The following is a 26818-nucleotide window of genomic DNA, read 5'->3' as shown; positions in this document are numbered from 1 at the left end:
CATGTCTCTGCAAAACAGAATTCAAAACCCTCTTTTCCCAATAGAGTACTTTTCCTGGTATATCCAAGCCAGCATGCGTCATACACCTCCATCCAAGCTTTCCTCTTTTAGCCTGCAGTTTCCTACAACTTCCTTTCAAACTTGTCTTTGTTCCCTAATGCCAGTTTCATCTTTCCAGAGGGACACCGTGACCTGTTTTGACTCATGGACCAAGTTAACACAGCACCAAACGTAAGCCCAGACTACTCACAGCCGTAGACCAGCTCCTCACATCTGATGGCCATTGAGAAGTACCTAAAGACCTTTTGTGCCACAGACAATATTTCCTTTTTTTTTTTTATTAAAGAGAAGCATCAAGGCAGTACAAACACCTCTCTGAAAACCATTCATCCCAGGTTATTTTGGCAATATTTTGAGACAGTGAACCAGAAGAAAAGGAACCCAGAATTCATGAAGCAATTTGTTGCTGAAATCTACAGAAAAGAAAAGCTGGTGGATAAGGGATGTAAATTGCAAGGAAAACACCATTTCTACCCCATGCAACACACCACTACAGATACCTTTCTCTCTTGAAGTTCTGCAGTAAATATCTGGTAATGTTTTTGCAAATTATTCTGCCCACCTTCTCTGTGCAGTTTTCTCTCTCTGGCAGCCCTTGCACATGGCCCTTGTTGTTTCCCCATCATTATGCTCTTATGAAGTATGAAAGTACAGTTGATCTTGGTGCTAGAAACACAGCCAGACTGCTTAGTAAAGAAACAAGAACTTTAAAATATTTCAAAGGATTTATGGACTCACGTTGCTGAACTCTGTCTCCGAAGGATGTGTGTACTGAGCTCGCCAGTCACTGAAGCTCTCAGTGCACTCAAAGACTACATGCTCCATTTGTAGGGAGGGGTGGAGGGATGCTTTCCATATACTGTAAGAATCATCTGTCTTGGGATTACTGTGAATTTTAGAGATGAGATGACATAGCACAGAAATACAAAATGTGATCATTTCTGTCTCCTTGAGAACACGATTAACCCTCATACTTACACTGTGAAATAAAACTAGTCACACCCACAGAAAAAAATGCAGCCATGAACAGAGCTTGGACCACATCTTCAGCATGCACCTGAGCTGAAGATTCTCCAGGCAAAGCCCAGTTTCTGTACTGGTTACTGTTGAATCAGCTGATATCACACTGATAGGCCCAGTATGAATATCAGAGGAGCTGAGGTCAGCTCTATGCACCCATCCAAGTTCATCCATTTCTATTCAGCTCGACACTTCTAGCAAAAGTCATCCTCTACTGATATTCCTTACTGAGCCATCATGCAGACACCCTAAAACTTCACTTTCTGCACCAGCACTTGTGTTCAAGTTCCAACAGAGCTCTAGTTTCAGGGAGAAGATGGGACTGGTCCTGCAGGATTTTGTTTTTCATTGTTATGGTTTATTTTAAATGAAACAAACTCCAAAATGCACTGTGCTTTGACAGTGGAAGAAGTCTTACATAGCCTTTTAAAGAAATGGCAGCAAATGCTGTCAAAGCCTTGTTTCATAATATTTACAAAGTTGTTGATCCAGACAGTAAAGGGACAACTATATATCATGAATTGGGAGAAATTTTCTTGCATAGTTCTTGAATGAACAAACATTGACAGAGTTCTGAAGTTGCAGAAAGCTCCTGACTCATTATCTGTCATGTCCATGGGATAAGCAGGGGCTCTAACAACTCTCCTTCTAACGGTGTCCCCATGTTACATTTGGTCAGGCAATTGACTCTGGGGTTCACAGGTAAGCTGGTGCCCTCATGGCAAATCAGGTAACATCTGCTTTGTCTTCCTTCACCAAAATGTAAGCTCAGTGTTTAGCATATGGAAATATACTGTTGCTTCACACTCATTTTGTTTAAATCAGTCTATTAATTTTTGTACTATGCAGTCATTCTCAAAACAGGCATGACCTCAGTCTTTCATTATTTCATGACTTTCCCTTTGTGGGACAATATGCAGCTCTTCCATGTTGCTCATCACTTTTGGAAAAGGTCAAATTTCATGAGTTCCTTGGCTGAATGAGGAAGGGGGAAAGGAAGAAAAAGCCTTCTTTATTGCTTTTTAGGAACTGAACTGTAGTCTTGCTCTCTACAGGCTTGGGAAACTCCAGATAATTTCCACCAGAACAAATAATGAAAACCGAATTACATGCTTCCATGAATGCAAACAGTGGCACAGGAAATTGTTTAACCCTTGAGAAGGGTAAAGCATAATTTCTAAAGAGAGTGAGGTGTTATCCTCTTCAAAGCATCTACAGAACATTAGAAGGGTTTCAAGTGAAATAGTGATTGAAGCAACATCTCATCTTTTCCCATTGCTATTTATCGCCAGTGAAGTGTTCCTATGCATCTGTAATGGCACACATTTCTCTAGGGGACAGGAAGCTTTAGTGTATATTTCCAATGAAACAGTTTCTAAAAACCAGTCTGAATGCATCATTTTGACCTCAGCATTTAAAGCTTATTTCCCTGCAGACTTGCAGAGTGAAGTTTTTGGGTGAGACTCCCAGTAAGACTGGCAGACGAAATTTGCCTGTTTCAGCAGGTCGGGGCAAATGATGAGTTCAGCAGGCTGCTGCCTACAGCAGAAGGAAGAGCCCTGCCCTGCTGCTGGCTCTGCCTGCGTGTTCTCACACAAGGAAAGCCTGAGCAGCTGCTGCTGGCCATGGGAGCCCTTGGGAGCGCGTGAGCGGGGTTGGGGCTGGTCAGGCTCAGCAGGAGCAGCCTGCACTGTTCCCAAATCTCCCACCCAAACTATTCTCCACCCAAAGATCACTCTCTCCCTTCCCCTCCTTCCAGCCTGCCCTGGCCCAGTCTCGATGCTTTTGTTCAGTGTCACTTCAGCCCAAAAATCCAACTAACAAAGGAGCAGGAGCTTAGGAGGATAGAGGGACATCCCTGTGGTCCTGCCCTCGGTGGTTTGGCCTCACATGGGCAGGCCACTCAGTCAAGGTGCTTGGGTTGGATTTTGACAGCCAAGTGAAGCTGAATGCCCATTTCTCACTCTGCCCAGTAACACCACTCCTTACAAATAAAGGCTTATTGTACATCCCTCGCTGAGGTAGCCATCAGCACCCTTCCCATGACAGTGGGTGGAATGAGCCGTCATCGGGCCACGAAGGGAACATCAACCACCTCATGGCACCGGCGTCAGGCAGGACCACAGGGCTGCCACAAAGCAGCAAACCAGCCTCAGCCTCCCCCGCAGACAGCGGGAGCTCAGCACGTCCGCATCGGCCCCAGCTGAAGAACCCAGTGCCCCCTTCCCCGCGGTTCGCGGGCTGCCCTCTGCCCGGGTCCCCGGGAGCGAGGGGCTCTTCCCCAGCGGCTCGGCCCTCTCCTCCCATCAGCCTTCCCGGGGAAAAACTGCTACGGGGGCTGTCGCCGGCCAGCTCGGGCAGGGACCGGGGGCCGCTTCGAGGGGACCCGCTGATGGCGGCCGGACGCCACACGGGGCCGGGGCTGCCGCAGCGCTCCTGCCCGGCCGGGGGGCTGGAGCGGAGCGGGGCGGGGGCCGGCCGGGCGGGCGGGCGGAGAGGAGCGGCTCCTTGGCCGGAGGGGGGTGCGGAGCCGCCGTGGAGGGCGGAAACGGGGTGGGGGGATTTGCGTCAGTGAGGGAGCTGAGAGCGGGCGAGGGCGGGCGGGACGGACGGAGGGACAGACGGACGGAGGGAGCTGGCGGAGAGGCACCGGCCCGCTGCGCTCGCCCGCCGCCGCTGCCCGTCGCCCCATGGAGCTGTGCCCGGGGCCCGCGCCGCCCTCGGGATGGGCGCTGCCGCTCCTCCTCGCCCTGGGCGCCGCCGGGCTCAGCCACGGCACCCCGCACCTGCCGTACTCCCGGCCGGGCTCCCGCAGCAAGTGAGTACCGCCCGCCCCGGGGCGCGCTGCGGGACCGGCCGGGCCGGGCTGCGGAGCCCGGCGTGCCTGACCGACACTGTCCTTCTCCCCCAGGAACTGGTGCGCCTACATAGTGAACAAGAACGTGAGCTGCTCGGTGCTGGACGGGACGGAGAGCTACGTCCAGGCCCAGTACAAGTGCGCCTGGAACCAGTTTCCCTGCGAGCCCACCCTGGTGTAAGTAGCGCAGGGGGCGACCTCGGCAGGGAGAGCGCTTGGCCACCCATTGCCAAGCCCCGGCGGGGAAGCCCCGGGTGGTTCCCGGCACCCCGAAAGGCGCAGGGCCGCGGCAGGGGGGTGCGGACCGCCCCTGGTCCCCAGCGCGCCCCGAACAACGCGCTCGCTCATTGCGGACATCAGGCTGCCGGAGCTAATTAGAGCCAGATTGAGTTGGTGCTCCGTGCTGCCGAGAGGGAGCTGCGCTGGCACACCTCGTCGGCTCGGAGAGGCGTGCAGGCGGGCGGAAAGCACGCGGGCTGCTTTCCGTGGGCGGCTGGAACGCCGGCAGCAGGACCGCGCCTATGCGCTGCTAGGAGCTCACCTGGGCCGGAGCCGCCAGCTCACAGCCGCGCTCAAAACCGGTTTTATTGTTGCTCCGTTGTGCTGGATCGGCGCGTAAAGGGAGAGCCAGGAACGTGAGCCAGCACCTTTACAGTCTGTGTGTCCTTGTCTGTTATCCAAGGGGAGCGGCCAGTGCACATTTTACGCGGGATAATGTAAAGTTGCTTGTTTGATTTTAATCTTCGTGCGTGTGACCACGTGGTAATCTGTGGAGTGGCCACCTATGGCAAGGTGTGCTACAGCAGGCGTTAGGGAACAAGATGGATCTCACCTGCTGGCTATTGGCAGGCAAATCGCCTTCCCTCATTTTTCCACTTGAAAAGCAGTAATATTTACACATTTCTGTTTGAAAGCTCTAGGCAGTATGCACTCTGTGAAACTATTTCAGCATCCCCAGGAAGTCACTGGAAAGACACCCACAGATTTTCATAGGCTTAGACTTGGGCTGAGGTGATGATGAAGAATCTTTAACAATAAAGCTACAGTAACTAGTTTTTATGTGAAACAGTGATGATGAGACAGATACTGCTGGATCCTGGGTACTACTGAAATAGAACTTCAGACACCAATGACGCTGGCACCCTGGGGTCCCTGACAATAGGTGTTGGGTGTTTGGCATTCAAATGTGCTGCTTTCTGTTTGTTTGGGTTGTTATTTTCGATAAAAACCCAGCTTTTCTCTATATAAACACTAGAATTGGAGGGGAAAAAACAAAGACAGTGGAGAGCTGAGTAACACTGTCTTGTGTAACTTCCCTTATTTCTCTTTGGAGTCTTGAACTGGCCATTTTGGACTTCTGACTGAGTTTGTGCATGTGTAATGGGGTGTGCCCTCTATCCCGAGAAGTCTCTGTAGTAGAGCTACAGAGGCATGAGGAGGGGCTGAAACTGAGCTCTTTAAACACATAAATCACCAACTATTAAGATAAGGAATTTCAGAGGCGGTAAATTAGGACTTTCATGGACTATCTGCTGGAAGATAGTGAAGAAAGTGCAAAGGCATTGCTTCTAGCTCAGGAAATTCCTGCACTGAGGGTGTGAGATTATTGGCAGGAGTAACAAGGGGAAGCCCAGCTTGTGCAGAGGGCTGGACTGCATGACCTCCAGAAGTCCCATCCCTTCCAGATTTCTCTGTGGTTCTCTGAAATGGCATTGTCTGTCCTTGTGCTTCTAAACATCTGGAGCTGGCTGCTGTCAGAGAGAGAATGTGGGGCTGAGCAGACATTTGGTCTCACCAGATGTGTCCAGTCTCATGGGGTTTTTTTGTTCTTTTGAGAATGGAATTAGATGCTTATCATAAGACTTTGTTTCCTCTGTATGACTTTCTTTGGTGAACATCACCAAAGAGTCTTAACATAACTGCAAAACAATTCCTTGTTCTTAAACATAAAATATTCCTTATTCTTACTATAAAATATTTTTCTCCTGTCACAGCACTAGCTGATTAACATGAGAGAAGGTGGACTATCAAAATCTTGAAATTTTATTGTGTTCAAAACTGTTTATAGGTGGTCATTTTATTTTTGTGTCTGTTGCATATGCACTCTCTTAGTGGCAGAGTGCTAATCCAAAAAGTTTGAAATACATGCATCAAATCCTGCAAACCCCTAGCTTGACTCCTGTGAAAAATATTGTTTAATTCAGAAGGAGTAGCTATCTGAATAACAAAATGTGTTTATATATGTTTTCTAGCTAATGTCCACAAAAATAGGAAAGAGCTATAAAACAACAAAGAAATGACTGTGAGGACTTTGTGGAAATTATTATCTTTTTTTTTTTTTTCTCCTTTATACACTTGAACAGAGAACTTAAAATGAGCTAAATAGCAGATATTCATGGGAATGAAGTACAGTCCCTGTGTAGTCTCCTCTCGGTACCCATGGTTTATCTAAGAGCTCATTCAGCTGCAGATAGTGAGATCCAAACCAAACAAAGAGTTCCTTAACTGTGTCATGGATGTGTGTGTTTTATTAGTACTTAAGTACTACTAGGTCTGTTTTTTAATCTACTGTTCGTTTATATTAATTTAAGATTAGATTTAAAGAGCCCATCTAGTGTAGTCTAGGTTATGCATAACAATTACTTAGATTGTGGTGTATAGGGGAGCATTTCACTGCCTTAAACTTGCAGTGTACTCCTGAATTCCATGTGTTCTTTGCAGACAAGAGAATGTGTGCTGTAATTATGGATTATAGTCAGCCCTGATTTGTCTTTGAATTTTTTTTTTAATAGAGAGCTCTGGTGATTAAGCCTAAAATCATATGCATGCATGAACCTATTTTATCTACCCTTTAGGCCCATTAAAATATAATTTGTCTGAAGACAAAAATTCTAAAGCCCCTTTTGGAATGACTACACTTCCATGATTGTTAACTGTAAATTCACTTTGGCTGCAGGGTGTATTTCCTGAAAGGTTAAGTTGAAATTCAGGAAATTATTACACTTCATCGTTTAACTGTTTTATGGGTACTTGGGCTCAATAGTGCATTTCCTTGCTGAAAAGTTGGTGAACACTTTGGCTGATTAAGGTGTCAGGGATGAATGTGAGTTGAAGTGTGGCTGCTTAAGAGATAGGAAGAGAGAGAGAGTAGAAAGAGCAGAAATGCCCTTTGAAGTATGTTCCCTTTGAAGTGTGAGAGGCTCCTGATTTATTTTTCTTAAAACTGACTAGCAAAGGAAGGAGAAACTTTGTTATTAATGGGTCATTGGGCTGAAAGGTACAAAAATATTAGTGTTTATACTCACTAGAAAGAGCTTGGATGTTTTGAAATTTAATATTGCTTCATAAATAATTGACCCCTCACCACTTCTTTTGTCATGAATTTCCATTCCTAGCTTTCTTATGAATGGTTTGGAAACTTAATTAACAATAACCACAACTTGTAACTAGTAGCATGATCTATTTCTAAAAGAAAAAACATGTTGTCTTTTTGATTAGATCCTACACACTCTTTAGGGTTGTGGCTTGTTTGGGACATCCTCTGGTCACTATAGCCCATTCAGGGTAGAATGCTGAATAGCAGTTGTTTGTTTTGCCTCTTGTTCTGTAGAGTGTGTGGGTACTCCTGGCTGTACCAGAGGTGTACCAGTTTATGGTTCAGTGCTTTTGGGAAAAGCTGCTTCCACTAGTAAGGTTTTGATTTTAAAGTCTGAAGTGAACTGAAGTGGCTGAATGTTTTCTGGGTTTCTGTCTTTGCTACAGAACTGCAACAAGGACTTCCCCCTACAAGGTCATAAATAAATTTAAAAAAATAACTTAATAAGAACTTCTGGAGGTCATGCAATGTCCTCATAGCCCCCAGCTAACACCAGAACCAGCTTCAAACTTAGATAAGGTTGCTTAGGGACTTGAAGAAAGGATGTTTTATCAGATCTCCTAATTCATATGTCAGCCCCCATTAATTATACTCAAGTGAGTAAATATTTGTGTGCTCAGGTCAGGTCATCTGTCTTTAGCTTGTGAGGAGTGAATTTCGTGATTTAGTGTAACCTTCTCATCTTAACACTAATGCTGCATGTATACTAAGCAAACCCGTTATTTCATTTAGAAAATGACACAGAAAATGATGAATGAATCAATAGCTAATCAGCATGCCTCTCCAAATCTCTCACTGAGCAATATTTTCCAACTTCTTGTCATTTTATGCTTTCAAATGATCATAAATAAGGCCAGTGCCAAACTAATCATGATTTTATTCATGGTCCAGAAGAAGATTCAAAGAACAAGATTGCAATTACTTCAGAGAATGTTACTAAAAGTTTTCTGCATTCATAGACATCAGAATAAATTACTACTTATGAGTAAAATACTACTTTTAATCAGCAGTATTATGCATTTATTAACTATACTGGGTAAAAGTGGAAATTTTATAACTGAAAGCCCTCACATGAGACATCCAGTTCAAGTTGAATGGCTTCATCCATCTGGCAACCCCAGCATGACCTGGGTGGAGCACATCAGCCCCGGTCTAGGAACATATTGGAAATCCCCATGTAGTTTTCAACCTTCTAACATTCCCATTGTAGTTTTCTCTGAGAGTGATCTGTTGCTGGAAATCAAGCATGCAGATCAGTGTCAGAGTGCTCAGCACTAGGCAGGATCAAACCTCAGATATACAAGTCAGCACAGATTGAGCCTGTTTTTGCCACTGGCTTCCAGCAATACATATCTCATAAAAAAAAAAAACAACAAAACTTTTCAGGATGCACAAAATACTTGAAGGGAATGCAAGAGCAGTTTAATGTTTCCCCTCCAAGTATCTATAAAGATCTTCAGGACTTTCTTTCCAACTTTGTGTATTTTGTATGAAGCAGAATTTCTTTGTACAGGCTCCAGCTAGCTGACTACATAGGGAGGTTAGCCTAGGGGCTTGTGCATTGAAAACAGTAAGGAAACTTAAAAAACTTTAGTCTCCTGGAGTGCTTGTTTGAAAATCTTTGAGATCCTGCTGGGTGTGGTAAGTTTTCCTGGCTGTCTCCCCAAGCCTGAAATTGTGCATCTCTGTCTCCACGCACTGAACACAGCAGAATCTTACTTCTCTGTGAACTGGACAGGGAATTTTCATTTCACACATCATTTGAGTTTGTTGCAATAATGTAAAAAAAAAAAGAAAATCCCATGCTGCTCCTCACGTCACATTAATGTGATAACTCAAAGTTTCATGCTTTTCTGGTTTGAGAAATGTGTGACCTGGAGGTCTGGGGCCTCTTCTATTAAGCACCAAACTGTTGCCAAAGCAGTAAATTTTTATTTGCAGGGAGCTGCTGAGCCATTTAGGTGTATTTCATCATAAATCACCTAAATAATCAAGGAACATTTTGTACCATTAGACAGTGGGCAGTGCCAGTTTTACACATTGGGGATATTATGACTCCCATCTGACTTCATTTTTGCATTCACATCTCATCTTTCCCTTCTAGTTCACTTTTAACTTGTGTCTTGAAAAGTAACAGCTCTCAAAACAATGCTCCATTTTAGTCGCAAAGTTGGTGTCCCACTTAATCCCACAGGTTAACTCTTGTCTTCCTGAAAGTATTGGTTATTTGTTTCATCTGGGTATATTTTCAAATAATCTCTCAGCAACAGCTCTTTCTAGAGCACTCTAGAAAGCAGCTTATTTCATGGGTAGAGAAGCAGAAGAGATACTATTGGAGCTCAGTTTTTGCAGCTTTATCAGCAGCAGTGCTCTGCATCCTCACCTCATCTCTCCACTTGTGTGAGGTGAGAAATGTGGTCCCTGCTGCTGCGAGAGGCAGGTGATGATGCTGTAAACATATAACCTGTTGTAGAGTTGTTCCTGTTCCATCACTGAGCACATCACATTGCTGCTCTACAAAACTTCCCTGAATTCCTTTTGAAAGGGCTGTCTTTTCAGGGTTCTCCTATCCCATTCTATTTAAGTGGGATTTTAATAGCTTACTGTTGATCTGTTATCATGTGTTTGACTGGCCTTTCAACATTGTAAATCCCAAGACTGAAGCTGTGCTTTGAGCTTTGCCACAGGCTGTCTCTGGCTCTGAGTTAATGAAATGCATCCTACACCCTTGTTTTGCTGCTCATAAGAAGAAGATGCCTACCTAGTGATAATTTTTGAACATTAAGAGTATTACCATTTTAAACTTTGCATTTCCTACTGGACTTTAGTGGTCAACTTTTTGAAAATAAATTCTTTGGCAGCCAAGAGAGAGTTAGAGAGATAAATAGGTATTTGTGTGTGTGTGTGTGAAGATACATATACAACAAGAAGAAATCACTAGTATGAGACATGAGGTCATATTTCAGAGTGTGCAGTCCCTTGGTTCTTTCTTCCCTTGAAAAAGCATTTCTCTCCCAAGAGAGAAAATTGTAGTTTGAATCTCATCTTTTTTTGATAGAACAATTCCAGCTGAGTAGCATAAAATCCACTGTATAAGTAGTGAACAATGGCACTTTTGGAGGCTTTGAAATGAAACCATGTGGTGTTGCCTGAGAATAATTGAATGTTTTTTGTCTTCTACCAGTTCCTGTAATCTTCTGTCCCTCTTACTGAAGAAAACATGAACTCTGCTGTAAAATTCAGCCAGATTCTCTCAGATGCATTGAAACAGTGTTCAGTGTTGAAGACAACAAAGTACCAGAGACCAGGCTGTAGTGAGCTGATTGGGGCAGCATGGTTGTCTGCTTCTTTGCTGGTACCACTAGATGAGATGACAGTTTTATTTAGGGATAGACAAATACAACTTTTTCCTTCCTTGTATGAAGGAGTAATACAATCACTTGTGCCAGGTCTCTGCCCACTTAGCAATTTCTTCCAGATGGAAGGCCATCTTCTCCCATCATGCTTTCCAGGTAGTGTGAAGGCACCAAGCAAAAATAACCAATGGAAAAAAGTACTGAGTCTCTAAATGCTCATTCCTATTTTATGAAACATTCAGTAAAATTACAGTGCCTTCATAGTCAGATACTAAAGCACTCTTTGCAGTGACCTGGATGGGTGATTTCTTGGGTGTGTACACAGCAGGTAGTTGTGTTCCTGTGGATGCAGAGTGCTTTGACTCATTCCCTTGCTTTCCTTCAGTTTCTTCCCTGTTAATCCTCTGAGCCAGTAGCAGTTTTTTGTTCAGGATTTAGCTCAGAACAGATCTGGTACAAATGTTGGCCATGCTATACATGACTGCAAATTTTATTAAGAACTCCCTCGTGTGCCTTTGCAAGCCAGGAGAAGCTGAATCTCTGTGGTCATATGCACTGGTGATGCTTGTCAAAACTTCATATTTTCCACAGAAGTGCCTCAAAACTTTGTTTCTCCCAGCACAAACAAATTTGAAACATTCACTTCTTGCTTTTCATTATATATGCTTTGTTTTGACTATTATGTTACCCAAAGGCCTTTGAGGAACTTCAGTCTAGATGGCTGTGAGTGGGCCAGGCCCTGGACTAGTGTCTAAGGTCAGTGGCATTTTTCTCAAGAAAATGTAATTGCCCAGACCCCAATGCCTGTAAAGATATTTACTGACCTACTTTATATAAATTTTGGAAAGAAAAAATGCCAGGTAAAGGAAAAATAGCAGTGTAAAGATAAAACTTGCTTAAGTCCATCTGTAAGAAACCGCTTAGTGTCTCTAATGCCAGGTAGAAATGGAAAATTATTTTGAGGTGCAGTAGGATTCTTTTTAAATAGGCTTTTGCTGCATTGTATAATTGGGATTTATTACAGCCTTGATGGCTTGCTTTCACTCAACACCTAGACTTCTGTAGGTTTATCTATTTGCATCAAAACATCTTTGTGCTGCTTGCTATAAATGCCTTAGGATAAATTCTTAGGAGAGACACATTTCTCTCAAATTAGGCTCATCTGTGGGCTGGAACACAAGCTAGCTACCAGTGCTGCTGCATAGTAGCAAGGTAATCAAAGAACAAAAAACGAAGGTGGGATTTAATTCACCCTGACCCAAACTGTCTGCCCTGTATGCAGAGGGGTGAATCTGAGTGTGGGAGCTTAGATGTGCAGTGATGGTGACACAGATGCAAGTCAGTGGTGTCCAGGATGTAAATAATGACTTTAGGGTGGGATGCAGCCCTGTTTTGACTCTGCTGCCTGTGTGGACTACTGCTTTTGGCCTTCATGGAAATACAGAGAACTAAAACCTGTGCTTACGTACTCACGAGGCACCTGAAATCCAGGTGTGCTGACACTGTGACAGACAACTGCTAAAATCTACAAAGATTTCCGTGGAACTAGGATTTCTGCCACCATTTTGCCGCCACCAATACAAATAGGCCTGCACATTTGGGGAGCAGGAAACATGGGATCAACTGGTTTTAGTTCAGTCTGTGTAGTATAAACAGCCAGTAAGGTATATTTGCAGCAGAAGTACTTTCAGCCTACAAAACAAAAAATGTGTGGTCAAAATATGATTGCATTTAATTACATCTTCCAGGTAGTGATTTTGGGTGGTGTCTATATGCCACTTCTGTGCTTCCATTGCAATATATTGGAGATTTGGATGACTGGGACTATATAACTATAGTATAACTGTATAAATATAACTACCAGACGATGCAACTTACAAAGAATGTGTCTACATGCAATAAAAGTGTTAAACAGTGTAGATTTGGTATCTTCTATTTTATAAAGACAGAAATTTGCAGGCTGCTGAAGTCATGGGACTTGTTCCAGTCACTACAGAATTTTGGACCAACCTTGAAGCATTGTGCTCAGAGTAAATATTTTGTATGCTGCTTACGTAGAAACATGCTGATTCTGCAGTCCCTTCCTTGCAGTGAGGATGTGGTGGCACTTATCTCTTTGCATTTCCCAAAAGGTTGAATGTTAATATCCAGTTACAGAGCTGAGCCATATGTTTTCCCACCAATTTCATCCAAATGTTTCTGATTTGTTTTATCGCTATTAGGTGACATTCCAAATATCAGTGTTAACTGTTTCCTTCTGTGGTTTAGCACCGTGAGAATACTATAGCTCATTCCCCAGTGAAAATGTCCAGCATTTGCAGCAAACATGGATTTTTAATTAAGCATTTTCCTATGGAAGTACTTAACTCTCAAAGAAGAGGAATATTTGAGTGCTGTTGTCACCCTGTACAACTTCATTTTGGCTGTGAAACACTTAAGATATTAAAAGTGGAGGTTTGTATTAATGTTCTGGGAGTGTTTTCTCATTTGATCAGCATGTTGAGTTCATGGTGAAGGTAGTAGGCGTGGGTAGTTACAAGCCTGTTGTGGAAAAACCCCTAAAAAACAGCTGTTATTATGTTCTCTGTTGCAATGAAAGATTACAGACAGCTGATATTAACCTTTATTCGTGCCTTATAAAAGAATTATTTCAGTATTTAGCTCAGTTCATCAAGAGATTATGACCATCATCTTGGACTTGAAGTCCACAGGAGAATGGAGTGACTAGGCACAGTGAATGCTGGTGTGTTATATGCAACTTCTAACCACATGAGGAATTACTATTTTTTTTAATAGTTTTGAGGAATACTTATAAAAGTAATTGTGTTTATTAACACTTAATTGAATAGCAGAAATCCAAGTCAACCAGAGGAAGATTTGATGTTTTACTGGTTTTGAATTGCATTGCAGCATATAAAGGTATAAAAGCAGAGCCTCAATTTTTAAAATACTTAGGAAACTTTTGTGGACCCTTTTGACAAAATTGCCTCACTAGATAACTCTGTAAAGATTCACACCTGCCAGATAAACCACATGAAACTTCGTGTTACATTCCAACCATGTATCTTTATCCAGCTTTATAGAGAAGGAACATTTTGTCTCTCTGGATGCCTTGAGTGCATTTTGTGTTTTGTATATTTGTGATTGTGTATTTTAAGTTTGCTGTGACTATGGGTGAGTAATTGGATTCAGAATACTGCAGATTTAAGTAAAGCCATGTCTAATTTGTATATTTTGATAGTTCCCAGTCTTGTGTCTTTTGCATGCATAGAATCACAAATAAGGGATGCTTAGGTGAAACTTATGGTTTGTTTTGTTAGAACTGTAACCAACAACGTAATTGTGTTCCCTGCTGTTAGACTGCTATATCCTAGGAAAATCCTGGAAGTCTCCAGCTCCTCCACTGAAACTCACTGAGTGAGCAAAGTTCTGACTTTAAAAAGTATCTTGTATGATTGAGAACCTCCCTGGGGCTGGATGCATGCTGGTGACTGTCATTTGTCAGTGCGCTGCTGTCGCAGTGACACCATTCCTTGCAACAAGCAGTTGTGCTTGAAGAATGTCATTGATAGAGAAGCTGTAGCAGTGAAACTGTGATTTTTAAGAAATTTTTATGTGGCTGTATTCAAATTAGAGAAGTGCTAGTGTAAGTTCCTGTTTCCTAGCCTTACATGTCTAGCCTTTCTGGAGGAAATGGGAGTAGCGTTGTGATTCGTTCAGCTGGACTGGTATAGAGAAGTAGTTCTTGGTAAGTAAATTCCAGTTGAATTTTTGAGCCATCCTTGAGTGTAACTGTCTTCTTACCACAGTTCAAAGTGTGAATATGAAAGCTGTTCTAGACACAGATTTTGAAATGTTCTGATTCTAGCTTATTTTGGCTCTAGGAGAATTGTGATTTAGGATTCAGGTTAATCTGTATTTGATGTACCATATCTGAAAACAAAACAGTTCCAATTTGTTTTGTTTCAAACTTGAAAGATTTTTTTTAGAAGTGGACTGTTTTTCAAATATTTTTTAAAATTAACTCATATTTAAGCATTTTATGCTTATTAGGATAAGGAAACTATAAAACAAAGAAGACTGAGAATGTCAAACATGCCTGTTTTTTCTTTTTAAGATGGAGTTTGGAAAAGTTTTAAATTTTTGACATTGGAAAAATACTGAGCTTGATTTCTTTTTATTTGTTTATATTATTATTTTGTATTTGGTTGTTTCATATTATTTTTCTGACTGTTGTAGCCATCTGAAAGTGTCTATATTGATGAAGACTACAAAGAAGGTGCTCAAAGAAAAAATTGTCAGAAATGTGATGGAAAATCCTCATTCTGTAATTTGAGTGAAGAAGAGTACAATTTGCATATAAGTAATTCTTACTCATTTTATAAAATTAGTTTCAGCTATATTCTTAAAACTTTGTTGGGAAAAAAGAGAGATTTGGCATTTGAACATAACCAAAATACTGTATTTTTCAGAAAGGGGTTTGACCCTGAAAGTAAAAAGAGGAACACACACAAAGTTAGGAGCAGTTAAGTGTTTTATGGAAATCTTACAGAAGTATGTACAACCATTTCCGGCATGGGGAAACTGATCTGGAAGCTCAGGGTTTGCATTTCAGTAATGTGGTGGTTATGAGAGAGGTTGTAATGACTCTCAAAACCACTTTAAAACACTAAAGTATCAAGCTAATCCTGTTTCTCCTGACTCTGGCAGCTAGCTGGAAGGAAAGGATTCAAACCCAAATTATCTACAGAAGATGTGGTTTAATACTTTAGATAAGGGAGAAAGAAAAGGAAGTTCCTGGGTGGCCGGGATATTGTTCTCCCCAGTGGTGCCCTCTACATTGCACTCCTCTATTTAATTTTTAAAGCACTTTACCATTGGGATTTCTGTACTTTGTAAACAGGATTCAGCAGATATTTAAGTGAAAACTGTAGAAGAAATGATGAGCTGGAGTAAAGTCTACAGCTGTTTCATATATGGTGTTCAAAACATATAAAAGGATTGGAAATGTCTGAGTTTACATGCTCCAAGTCAGAGTCTGAAAAGCTGACAGGCACAGCAAACCACTGCAGTTATGAGCAGCTCATAGACAGAGATTCAGCACAGACTGACCCTGCCTTCCTATGCAGATCCACAGAAGAACAGAATCCAGAGAGACTTATTAGTATAAACTACTCTTGGCCCAGAAATAGTTGGAAAAAATATGATTGTCTCTAGTGAAAGTAGCTTTTTCCCCTTGAATGAGAAGTCGTAGACCAAGTAATAATGCAAAATAGCACTGGGTGTTTCCCAAGTGCAGAAATTAGATGACATTGTGGCAGAATTGGGAAAGATGCATTTGGAAAAGAAACAAATTCATAATTTGTAGGTAATATTCTAAGCACACCATCGCAAGTTTGTTAACCAGCAAAAAGGGACAGCAAATGACTGTCATTTGGGGACATTATATTAAGATTGCATATCTGAAAAATGCTGAATAAAATTGTTAGAACTATTTCAGCAACTATTTGCATGCATGGCAGGAGAAGCTTTGAAGGGTAACAGTAAGCTAACTCTCACTTTGTGACTTTCAATAGGAAATGTTTCACAGTCTGTATGATTTACTTATTTTTTGATAGCTGATTACTGATTTTTTTTTTTTTTTTGACCAGTAAAGAATTTTGCATGTTAATGACATGCCATGTTCAGTGAAATAGGTGACTTTTGTGTGATAGCATGACTGCTTCTGGTGCTGTTCTGTACTGTGTTCTCTCTGTCCCGGGATATACTCCCTGTGAGCCCAGCTGGGCTATGGCTGAAACCTATTACAGGGCTCCTGTAGATTCCTTTGCTGCTGTCCTGCATTCTGCTGGTATTACTGTTTAGGGACACCTCAGCTGTGAAATGAGCCTACAAACTGTTCTAATATGAAATAATCTGAAGGAAAAAAGATCTGAAAAAGCCTTAGGGAAATTAGAAGCATTGGTTTAACTGAGAGAAAGGAATTCATGTGAGAAATCGGGATGACTTTCTGTTTCTGTGTGTTCCAAGAATACCATTTTATAGAGCTCAGATGGTAAATCCCTATTTTACTCATTTTCCTCATGTCTCAATCCAAAATGGCCTGTACCTTAAATTGATTTAGTTTTTATCCAATAGCATAGGCTCTGCTTATGCTCTGGTGGGATACCACAGTGTCTGACTGCAACTGAACACATGGGATGTGTTTCGAGGGAAGCTATGGAAGAAGTCTATGGTTAAAGAAAGTTGCACAACCAGAATTAGTTTGTCATTTATTAAATTTTGAGTGGTTAATTAGGGAAGCTTAAGGTTGTATGTACATAATGTGTGTATAGGTTTGTCTGCCAGAACCTCTTCAGCTTAACTGATGAAGTAGGAAGGAGTTGATTTCTTCATTGGTTGTAGTGTCTAATCTGATTCCTTCTTTCATGTCCTTGTCTGACTCACACTTTCAGCATTTCGTCCTTCTCTGGAATATCCCTCCCAGCTTTGACTGTGCTGTGCATATGGGTTCTGAAGAATGGTTTAAGTGGAGACTGTGGAAATACAAATGGGGCAAAGCAGGCAGAAGCATTTTTTGATGTTCAGAAGAGCCCTGCAGGGAGAATTCCAATGAAAAGTTGGGGGAAAAGCATTTTGAATTTGTAATCTAAGACACTGGTGGTCACGGGTACTGTCAGCGGTGTCTAATGAGTTGTACCTTGACTTGCCATAACATTTTATTTCTCTGCTCATACATGAAAGCCCCTATTCCATGGCTCCCTATCATGACTGTGTTGAGTGGAGGCAGCTTTAAAACCTAGACAGAAACATTTGTTCATTTGGTGTTTAAAGCAGAAAATGAATAATAGCTGTAAGTATTTGATTTTCATTATAAAAAGTCCCAAAACCTATTTTAATTTTAACGTTAATCTAATTAGCAGCTTAGGTTATGGATTAGTTAAAATGCTTTCTGTTTTGGCAGATACCGAACAAGTTTCAGACCTCGGTACACAGTTGCATATAAGACAGTGACAGAGCTGGAATGGAGATGTTGTCCTGGCTACAAAGGGGAGGACTGCAGGGATGGACCAGCAGAAAAGCCAAACAGTGCTCGTCGTCCCACAACACCAGCAAAAGCTGTCGTGAAGAAAGGCACAGGTAACTTTTTGTTTGAATTTTGGTATGCACAGTCATGTCTGGTTTCTTGTTTTGTCTTCGAAGGATAAGAATCATTATGGTTTCTACTGCTGCTGGCAGTAGAAACCTCAACTGCTCAACTGCTGGCAGGTACAAAAGCCATGTGAAAGACTCTGTGCGATGGGGAAATAATAGCCAGGCAATAGCAGTCCTGATACAGAGAATTTCCTGAAGAATAACAGAGGAATGGGCTGCAGAACACTGGCTGGGAATGCTAGCTGGCTACTCATGGCTCCAGAAAATCTTTGGGTTAAGACTGTGGGTTTTGTAAGAATTTACAGGGTTTTTTTTCTGTGGTTACTCCAATGTTCAGAAAAAAGAAAAGAATATTACTAAAATAAAACAAACAAACAAACAAAAAAAACAAAAAACAAAACAAAAAAAAAAACAACAACAAAAAAAGCAAAAACAAAAAAAACCAAAAAAAACCAAAAAAAAACCCAGATACAAATTTTAATGATACGTAAGAGTTTCTAGCAGTTTCACAATGTTTTGTTTGAGATTCTAAAGATTTTACAGATTCATATCAGATTACGTGCTTTAATGATGAAGACTAAAGGAATAAATATGGATAAGCCTCAACTTCTGAAAAAATATTTTAAAGAATGAATGATGTTTGTCTGTGTAAGATACTGTCTTCTGAAAGGGGAAGAAGGAATGCTGTTACTGCCACATTATGCCTTTTCTCCATTAAGAAAAAATGATAAACAGATGTTTCCTTCTGAAGTACCTTTTCCAACATAATTGGAGATTAGTGTCACATATAGCACTTAGTCAGATTTCCACATGTGTTTTCTGTGTGGTGGAATGTATTGAATGACTGAATACATGGTTTCAAACTAGTCCCATAGATGATATACCTGCTTTAAGAACAAGCTTTTAAAGTATTTTTTTAGCCAACCTAAAATATTAATTCCAAAAGATGATAAAACTTGGTGATATCTGTATCCTTCTCCTCTCTTCTAGACAAAATTTAAAATTACTTTTGACTATTCCTGCAATTTATCCTTTCTTGACCTCTGATAATGTTTGTTTTCTGGGTTTTTGTTCTGGATTTTCTGCAGTTGTTATACATTTTGTGTGAAACTGAATCATCCAGATTTGTACATGGCTTTGTAAATGAGGTCCTACTAATGACAAGATTCAGATTCATTAATTAATTTATGTTAGGTAAAAAGTAGATTGCAGCTAAAAGTCTTCTTTCTGATTTTCATAAAATGAGGATAAGTTATTTTAATCTAACAGTTTTGATTGTATAAATTTTACACTTTTATGCATGTTTTTATTGCCTACTTAAATATATGGCAAATAATTAGGTATTTGTGAAGCAAATGTGATAACTGGAGTGTCTTGCAGAACCCCATGTCATATATGGGATGTATATTTGGATCCCAGGTCAGTAAAACACGGAAGCACAAACCCACTCCAGGCACATAAATTACTGCCACTGCATTTTTTGGTGGGAATTCAGGGGCAAATTATTGTTATAGGAGATGCAGTGGTTCTAAGGTGATATGTATGGACCTGTATTGGTCTGTTATATATGCCATAGCTTAGATCCATTGCTGAACAGGAGGGGTGGTTGCCAGTTTCTTTATGGCCACTGTATCTTGGCAGAAATTGGTCACTGTGCTAAAACTTTTAGTTCTGAGGGTTTTGATAATGTATTAATTCTAAATGACTGAAAATAAGAACAGAAAAGACAACAAGCATTAGGCAGTTTAAACCATTATTTCATTTTAAAGAAAAGTGAAGACAACTGCAGCTTATTAAAACAAATACCACTGGGAATATTTACATCCACATTTTGTTATTTCTGGGAAACAGATGCAGAACCAACAGAAGCACCAGAGCCTCCACCATATGAGAAAAGAATGCAGTTTCTTGAGGATGAATTGTTTAGACTCACGCGGTCTGTGATTGAACTCCAGTCCTCCGTGGCAGGTGTGAATGAAAACCTGAAGCTGACTGTTCAAGAAGATGCTAGCAAGATGTTGGTCACTTGGCTGAACAACCTTTACGACCGCCCAGAGCCGGACAGTGCAGTTGGTGGTGAAACAGACACTATTCAGCTGCCAGGACTCCTCAGCAATAAAGATCAAAAGGACCCTTTTATTGATTTTGAAATGGAAGATATAAAAGCTGAGCTAGCTGAGGTGAAAGAAGCCTTGAAGATGAGGAATGATGAGTTGGAGGAACTGAATGGAAAAGTAAAGGGCTATGAAGGACAATTAAAACAACTGCAGGAGGCAGCACAAGGACCTACAATAACAATGCCCCGTGACAATATATATCAGGACTATATAGACTCAAAATTTGAGTCCCTCAGGCAAGAAATAATGGAAGGATTTGAGAAGAAAATGGCAGATCTGAAGAACTCCTGTGACTATAAACTAGAGGATACTCAGCAGCAGTACGATGAAAGTGAAAAGAACTGTGTAGGGATAATCGATGTTATAAGAGGAAAAGAGAATGACTTGAGGAAAGAAATAGATACTCTCCGCGCTCAGATTCCATCAAACGACTCCAGTTGTTGCAAGAAGGGTGAGGGAAATGGCTTTGACCAACAGATGAAAGATTTAGATAAGAAGATTGACAGAATTGTGGAAGCACAGAGGATCTTGAATGTCAGAATAGATAATGAAATAATTCGATTGTCAACTCCAGATCTAGAAGATGTGTTTGGTGAGAGGCTGGAGGAGCTAGATGCAAGGATGAATATTACAGAACGAAATGCTGAAGAACACTGTTTTTATGTTGAGGAGACTCTCCGCGGTGCTATCGCTGCTGAGGTGGATGAACTGAGAGACTTGTTTGACCAAAAGCTGCGGGCGCTGGAGGTTAGGCTAGGCGGGACTATTCTGGAGATTGCCAACACCACGGACCCAGATGGAATGTTTGCTAATCCTGGGCCTATCTTGCCCAGCGATGCAGGGTTTGCAAATGAGCAGTTTACAGCAGAGATGAATGTCGTGAAGGACAAACTGCTGTCGCTTGAACAGCTCTGTGGGCAGAAATGTCAGTCTGCACCGCAAGGTGCAGAGGACCTTCAGAAACAGCTAGAAAATTGTAATGACAAGTACAATCACTTGCTTTTGAAAACAGAGAATAATTCTGTTATCCTGCAGTCTCTAAATAGCTCTCTTAATGAGAAACTCGACTTATTTAAGGGTAACCAACGTGACATCCAGAAAATGCAGAGGGACGTACGTGTATTCCGATACAATCTAAATGCCATTGATAAAGATATGAAAAATCTTCAAGATGGCCTGAGCAGCTGCAGAGAGCAGCTTCTGGGTGTCAATTCAACATGCAGAAAAACACAAAGAGGTGTCTTCCGAAAAATTGATCAAATGCAGAGGACATTTGCAAATCAAAGTGCTCATTCCAGTGAGAATTGTTGTGGTGAAGTGAAAGACAGACTAGAACAATTGAATGACCATATCCTGAATGATCTCAGCAAGTGCAAAGAAAAGACCCAAGGTGTCCAGGAGGGTGTTTCAGATGTTGAGAGCAGAGTCTCACATGTTGAAAAAGTCTGTGGCAAGCTGGACTCTGTTTCAGACAGCTTGCAGAATATTAAAGAAGGTTTGAATAAGCATGTGAGCAGCTTATGGAACTGCATCCGTGAAATGAATGGAACTATAGCATCTCATTCCACTGATATTTCTGGCCTCAAAAACTCTGTCCAACAGTTTCATAGTCAGGTTTCCAAAATCACCACAGACATTGAAGGCGTGCTGAAATCTCAGCCTGACACAAGTAAGTTTCTTGCTTTTTTTTTAAATTTTTTTGTTTGTTTGTTTTTCAACTGGCTTTCCTTTTTGAAACTCTTAGAAAAGTACTGAACAAGGGAGGAAAAACTTAATATTACACAATTCCTGCTTTGTTTTTGCAGTGACTCTAATTTTGGCTCTTTACTCCAGAACACCACAGAGTACTTTGAGTGCTTTTAAAAGTATCCTCCAAAAAAAGGAAAGTCTTACAAATTCTTATGTTTACTTTGAGCTAGAATAAAGACAGCAGGAAAAGTAGTGTTTTCGAATAGTGATTTTAAAGTGAGGTTTTTGTAATAATTGTCTGTATTATGTCAGTTCATTTGATTTGATTTTTTTGTTTTGTTTTATTTTGTTGTTGAAGATTATTCTGTATTCCTCAGGGAAAATTGAAAAGCAAGTAGAGAAAAATGAAGTCAAATGAATTCAAATTTATGATAAGAAAGATTTCTTCTAAGTTGTGTGCTTAGCATGAGTTTATGATTATAATTCAGCACCAACTCTTTGATCTAGAAGTTTCCCAAATGAGTTCTGGCATATCTATGGCAATATAAGACTTCTGCTTCGTAGCTCTCCCAGAAGCTTGCATTCCCACAGGGTCGTTGGCAGTACTTGGCGCATTCCAGCTGGCAATGTTTTAGCACCTCAGCCACTTCTGTTAATAGTCCGACGTGTTGGTGCAAATCTACCTGCACTTTGTTTAAAGTTTGCATTAGAGCAGCTGAGAAGCTGGGGCACATTCCCTTTGGCTCAGAATGCTGGGAAATGGTAACCTCAGCATGCTGGTGAGCCTTGCCATGAAGGTTTGGAGATGCCAAATGCCACTCGGTTCCCTCTGCAGTTCTTGCTCCGAATTTCGGCAGTGGGTTGTTTTCCTGAGAGTTGAAGTTTACAGAAGGAAGCCGAGTTCCTGTTTTCCTGTTTCTGTTAGCATGACACAAAATCATAGGAATTGGGGACTGTTTTGAAACTGCACTCTTCAGTTGATTGATGCTTCTGGTTTTAATTCTGTGCATGTATGAGATAAATAAGAGGCCAGTTTCTGTGACTGGCTAAAATTAGAAGAGGTGCTGAGGGAAGAGCCTGTGTGCTGTTGCAGCTGGGAGAGATCTGACACAAGACTCTTGAGTGTGGCAGAGACTTGAAAAACCTGCCATAGATGTGTTTCTTTTGTTTAATTGTTTAAAACCAAATGTATAGCAGTACTTGACACAAAAATTCTTCTGAGGTGAGAAGCTTTTGTATGAAATTAAAAAAAAAAAAAGTTTCACTTAACTTTAAAGGAGGAAGTGGAGTGAAGAGGGACTGTAAATATCAGATAATTCTTTTGCTGTATTTTTGACTTAAATTCAACAGGGTTAGGACCTTTATCCCTCAATCTTGCAGAAGCATCCCAGTCACCATTAAAATGGAAGATGATGTATCTCTGTAATCCTGTTTCTCATCCATCTTGCCCAAAATTAATTAGCACTGGGGACCAACATTGGAGAAAGGTTCAAAATACCTGCAAGTACTAATCTTTCTGCTGCTGTTTGAAGCAGGTGTTCAAGTGACCTCATGGGTTACATTTATCAGCCCCTGCTACAATGTATTAAAGCATTAAAAAGCCTCTGCACACCTGGGTTTCCATAAAATAATACCTTTTCAGGGCAGACCCCTCTGTCCACCACTGGGTGTTGAAAGCATGTGGGAGGACAGTGCTGCTGGGTCTGGGGTGCAGGCACTCTTAGCATCCCTTGCTGCTCTGGGGTGCCTCTGGCCTCTAAAGGATTCGTGAAGCACACACTGCAGTTCCCAAATGTTTCCAATTACAATAACACTGTCTGGCACAGCGGCCTAAGTAAGTTTTGAGTTGCAGAAAGATTTTGGCAAAAGAACCTTTTTTGGAAGTGATTTTGGGAACCCTGTTACGTGAGTTGGGGTATGGCTTTAACTATTTTTACATTTGTGATCTGCAGCCTTGTCTGCCATACCAACATTATTTGACATGAAGACCTGAACTTAGATCAGTGAGGAGTTTCTTATGCACAGTTTGCCAGCATATCGTAGCATTCAAATGAGGTCATTTGACTTCCGAGGGGCCGAAACAGAAACAAGTTGTTACTAATAAAGTTGTTGAGGGCAGTAAAGCAAGGATGTGTTGCAAGAAACAAAACGTAAAATCGTACCAAGCAGTGTAAGCCCAGCAAAGTCAAATGACCCTCATCTTAAAAATATGGCTGTATTACCATCCATATTTTTTGTTCAGGGGTTTCAAATGCCTCAATCCAAACTAAGAAGCCAATTTAGCAAATGATTGTGCATCAGATACGAGCCCAGAGACCAGAAATGTATTTGATTTATTGTAATTCCTGGAGAAGGTAGTGAAATGTCCTGCAGCACACAAGGCAGTGGTGACAGCAGACAGTGGTCTGCTCTAAGCATTTAGGGAACCATGCGTGATGTGCTCTCCAAGGTAAAATGATCCAGCAACTTTCCATCCACATTAAATGGTGCCTTTCCCCAGTCCATGCCTGGTAGTCTAAGTTGTTCTCATTGCACTCTGTTCCTCTCTGTGGGTATGTTTGCTCTTCACATGGCATGAAACTGAAAGCCATGCTAAAGTTGGTGGTCTCTTTTAATGTACTGCCTTTTTGTATATGTATCATGAAGTTTTCCAGGAATCAAAAGTGGGGTGTTGCAGCCAATTACCGTGCTGGGAGTGCAGTTTGCTTTGGTTACAGGTATTTGACCTGACCTGCAATTCCTGCAGAAGTTGTCTGTGTAGCAGGGTTTTGAAACCAACAGCAAAATGTTGTCTGATGAAGTTGTAGCTTAAGAAACCACATGTGTGCTCTGCATTGCAGCATGGATAAAATGCAACATAAAATTTTTACTGCTGTAGTGTGAATAGTCATACAGTCAATTCCTCTGGGCTCCCTGTGAGCTTGTGCACAATGCTGCTTTCTAAAAGAATTGTAAAATCCCCTTGGTGTCTGTAACAAAATGCAAGTGAGGTCTTTTTGGCTTCTTGTGAGAGCAGTTACAGATTTCTTTACTCTCTAGTTAGCTTTATGCACTTCATTTCTGTGTGTTTTGGGGGCTGAGGAGAGCATCAGGAGATGCTGGTAAGTGATGTGGTAACCACAATGTCACTCACAACAGTGATGACAAGCAGAGCAGCAAGGATGCAGCTGCTGAGAACAGTGTTGCTGTTCCTAGCTGTGTAATGATCTCAGCTCTGTTCTTGCCTTCCCAGATAGATGAGAAGACTGTGTTCGTGGCCTGCTCAGCAAAGTTCGAGCAGATCTCTACTCACACATATCTGATTGCTTCCACTTGAAGCTGAGCTTTAGGCCAGTGATTCTGGATTTAGTGTTATGGAGATGGGGCAGTTCTGAATATTGCAGTATTCATGTTGCATGCAAGGAAGCAGTTTGCTCAGGATATGGGATTTCAGCAGTTGATTGTTATTTAAAGGTCTAGAAAAGTAAAGAAAAGAAGAGAAATGTAGTCATTTTCTCAGTGTCATCCCAAATAATTGTCTTAATGAAGCTTAGCATAAATGACTCAAGAAATGACAAGTACATGCATCCCAAGGTAAAGTACTTTGTCAATTTGTTTTTTCAGTGAGGTTAATCTGAAGATTTTACTTGAAAGTCTAAATCAATGCCTCTGTGGACAGAAGTTGTCTTACAAAGCAAATAATTCTGTTAAAGAATTCACTTTGATACTTTCAGGGTTTTTTGAAATTTTTCTTAAGATTTTTTTTAATTTTAAGGTTTTTATGAAAATAGTTTTAATCTGTATAAAGCAAACATTTCATTGTTTAGGCTTCTGCCTTGTGGACAGTTACTGAGTGATCTTCAGCCCAGCTTTGTGGTGCATTGCCTGTATGAGTTTCAATTCTCCTCACGGTTAAAAGTCAGCCAGCGAAGCTCAGGGAGGTTTTTTCCTAACAGCCATATCTAGCAAATGAATGCCATGGTGTGAAACTATGACTTCAGACAGCCTCCCAGTCCTCCTGCAGGCTTATGTAGGCTTTTAAGGCTTTTATGAGACTGAAAACAAGAAATGAAATTCACAAGCGTAAAGTGCAGGTGTCGAGTAGTCACAGAACAGCACGTGGGTTGCCAGTGACTCTGTCTGGAACCCAGCCACGTGTTGGGGACAATACCTACACAGGTTTGCTGTAAGCTCTTCCCCAAAGGTGCAGAGTAAGGCTCTCCTGGGCTCCCCAGACACACAGCAGAGCCAGGGGAAGCCTCATACCGCATCTGCTTCTCGGCACAGCCAGATGGCTTGGCCCTAGCCACTGGTGCATTTGCCTAGGCTGATTTTGGACTGTACTGAATAGAAGTGCTTCATTGTGAGCGCCATTCAGAGAGGTGGTCTCTACTGGGGACCTTGGCAAGCATCTCTGGTATGCGACGAGTTGTATCAGATAAATTTGCAACGGGATGTTTGCCCATTTCCACAGAAACTCACATTCATCCCTGCACCTAAAGACATGTTCTAGTCTCAAAATGCAACCAAAGTAACCTATGCTGAGGTTTAATTCAGCATGAAATTCTGTTTATTCTGTGTAAAGCTATCATTGCATCTCCTAAAATCTACACATTTGTTAATTTCTGTTCTTAGTGTAAATGTAATTCAGCTTTACCCTTGAGAGGGCATTCATTTTTATGAATAAACCAGAATTCTTATAAAAGGCTTAGAACTTGACCAGATACACAAATGGAAGGAACCGTGTCAGTGATGTCATATGGTTTGGCTGCCCCAGTGGAAAAGTTTTTTAATGGTATCTTTTCTATTTAAACAATAAAGAATTTTCTGGTAGATTATATCTTTGAGTTCTGCCTTTATTGTCAGAAAATATTAGTAATGGAAGTACTAGGACATTTAAGTTTGTTGCTTTGTAAAGTAAGGGAAAAAACCTCTTAAGTCATGTTCATTTACTGATGTTTTTTGCTGTGGATAATTTTCTTTATGGTCGTGCTAAAGGGACAGCCTTGTGCTAAGGGTTGTGGGAGTAGAGAGCTGAAAGCAAGCACAGTTGGGTATGAGGGGTTGAGGAGAACTGAAGTGAAAGGAGAGAGAGAGAGAGAGAGCACACTGTGGAATGAAGGTACTGGTGGGAGTAAGTGTGATACTCCATCTGTTAGGTGCAGAGAGGCCAAGCTGGTGTAACGACTGAATGAATGTTCATAGGTTA

General features: G+C 41.3%; 1 protein-coding gene across 1 annotated transcript in view; it reads left to right on the top strand.

Moving 5' to 3' along the window:
- Positions 1-3770: 3770 nt before the first annotated feature.
- Positions 3771-26818, top strand: part of EMILIN2 (elastin microfibril interfacer 2) — a 37146-nt gene continuing 14098 nt past the window's right edge. The window contains exons 1-4 of the mRNA XM_053993460.1: positions 3771-3898; positions 3992-4114; positions 17634-17809; positions 19676-21610. Coding sequence (XP_053849435.1) covers positions 3771-3898; positions 3992-4114; positions 17634-17809; positions 19676-21610 — 2362 coding nt within the window. The remainder of the gene's footprint in view (positions 3899-3991; positions 4115-17633; positions 17810-19675; positions 21611-26818) is intronic.

The sequence above is a fragment of the Vidua macroura genome, chromosome 1 (assembly GCF_024509145.1).
Source record: "Vidua macroura isolate BioBank_ID:100142 chromosome 1, ASM2450914v1, whole genome shotgun sequence".
Lineage (NCBI taxonomy): Eukaryota > Metazoa > Chordata > Aves > Passeriformes > Viduidae > Vidua > Vidua macroura.
Note: the sequence above shows the minus strand (reverse complement) of the source record. Positions and strands in the feature narration are given on the sequence as shown.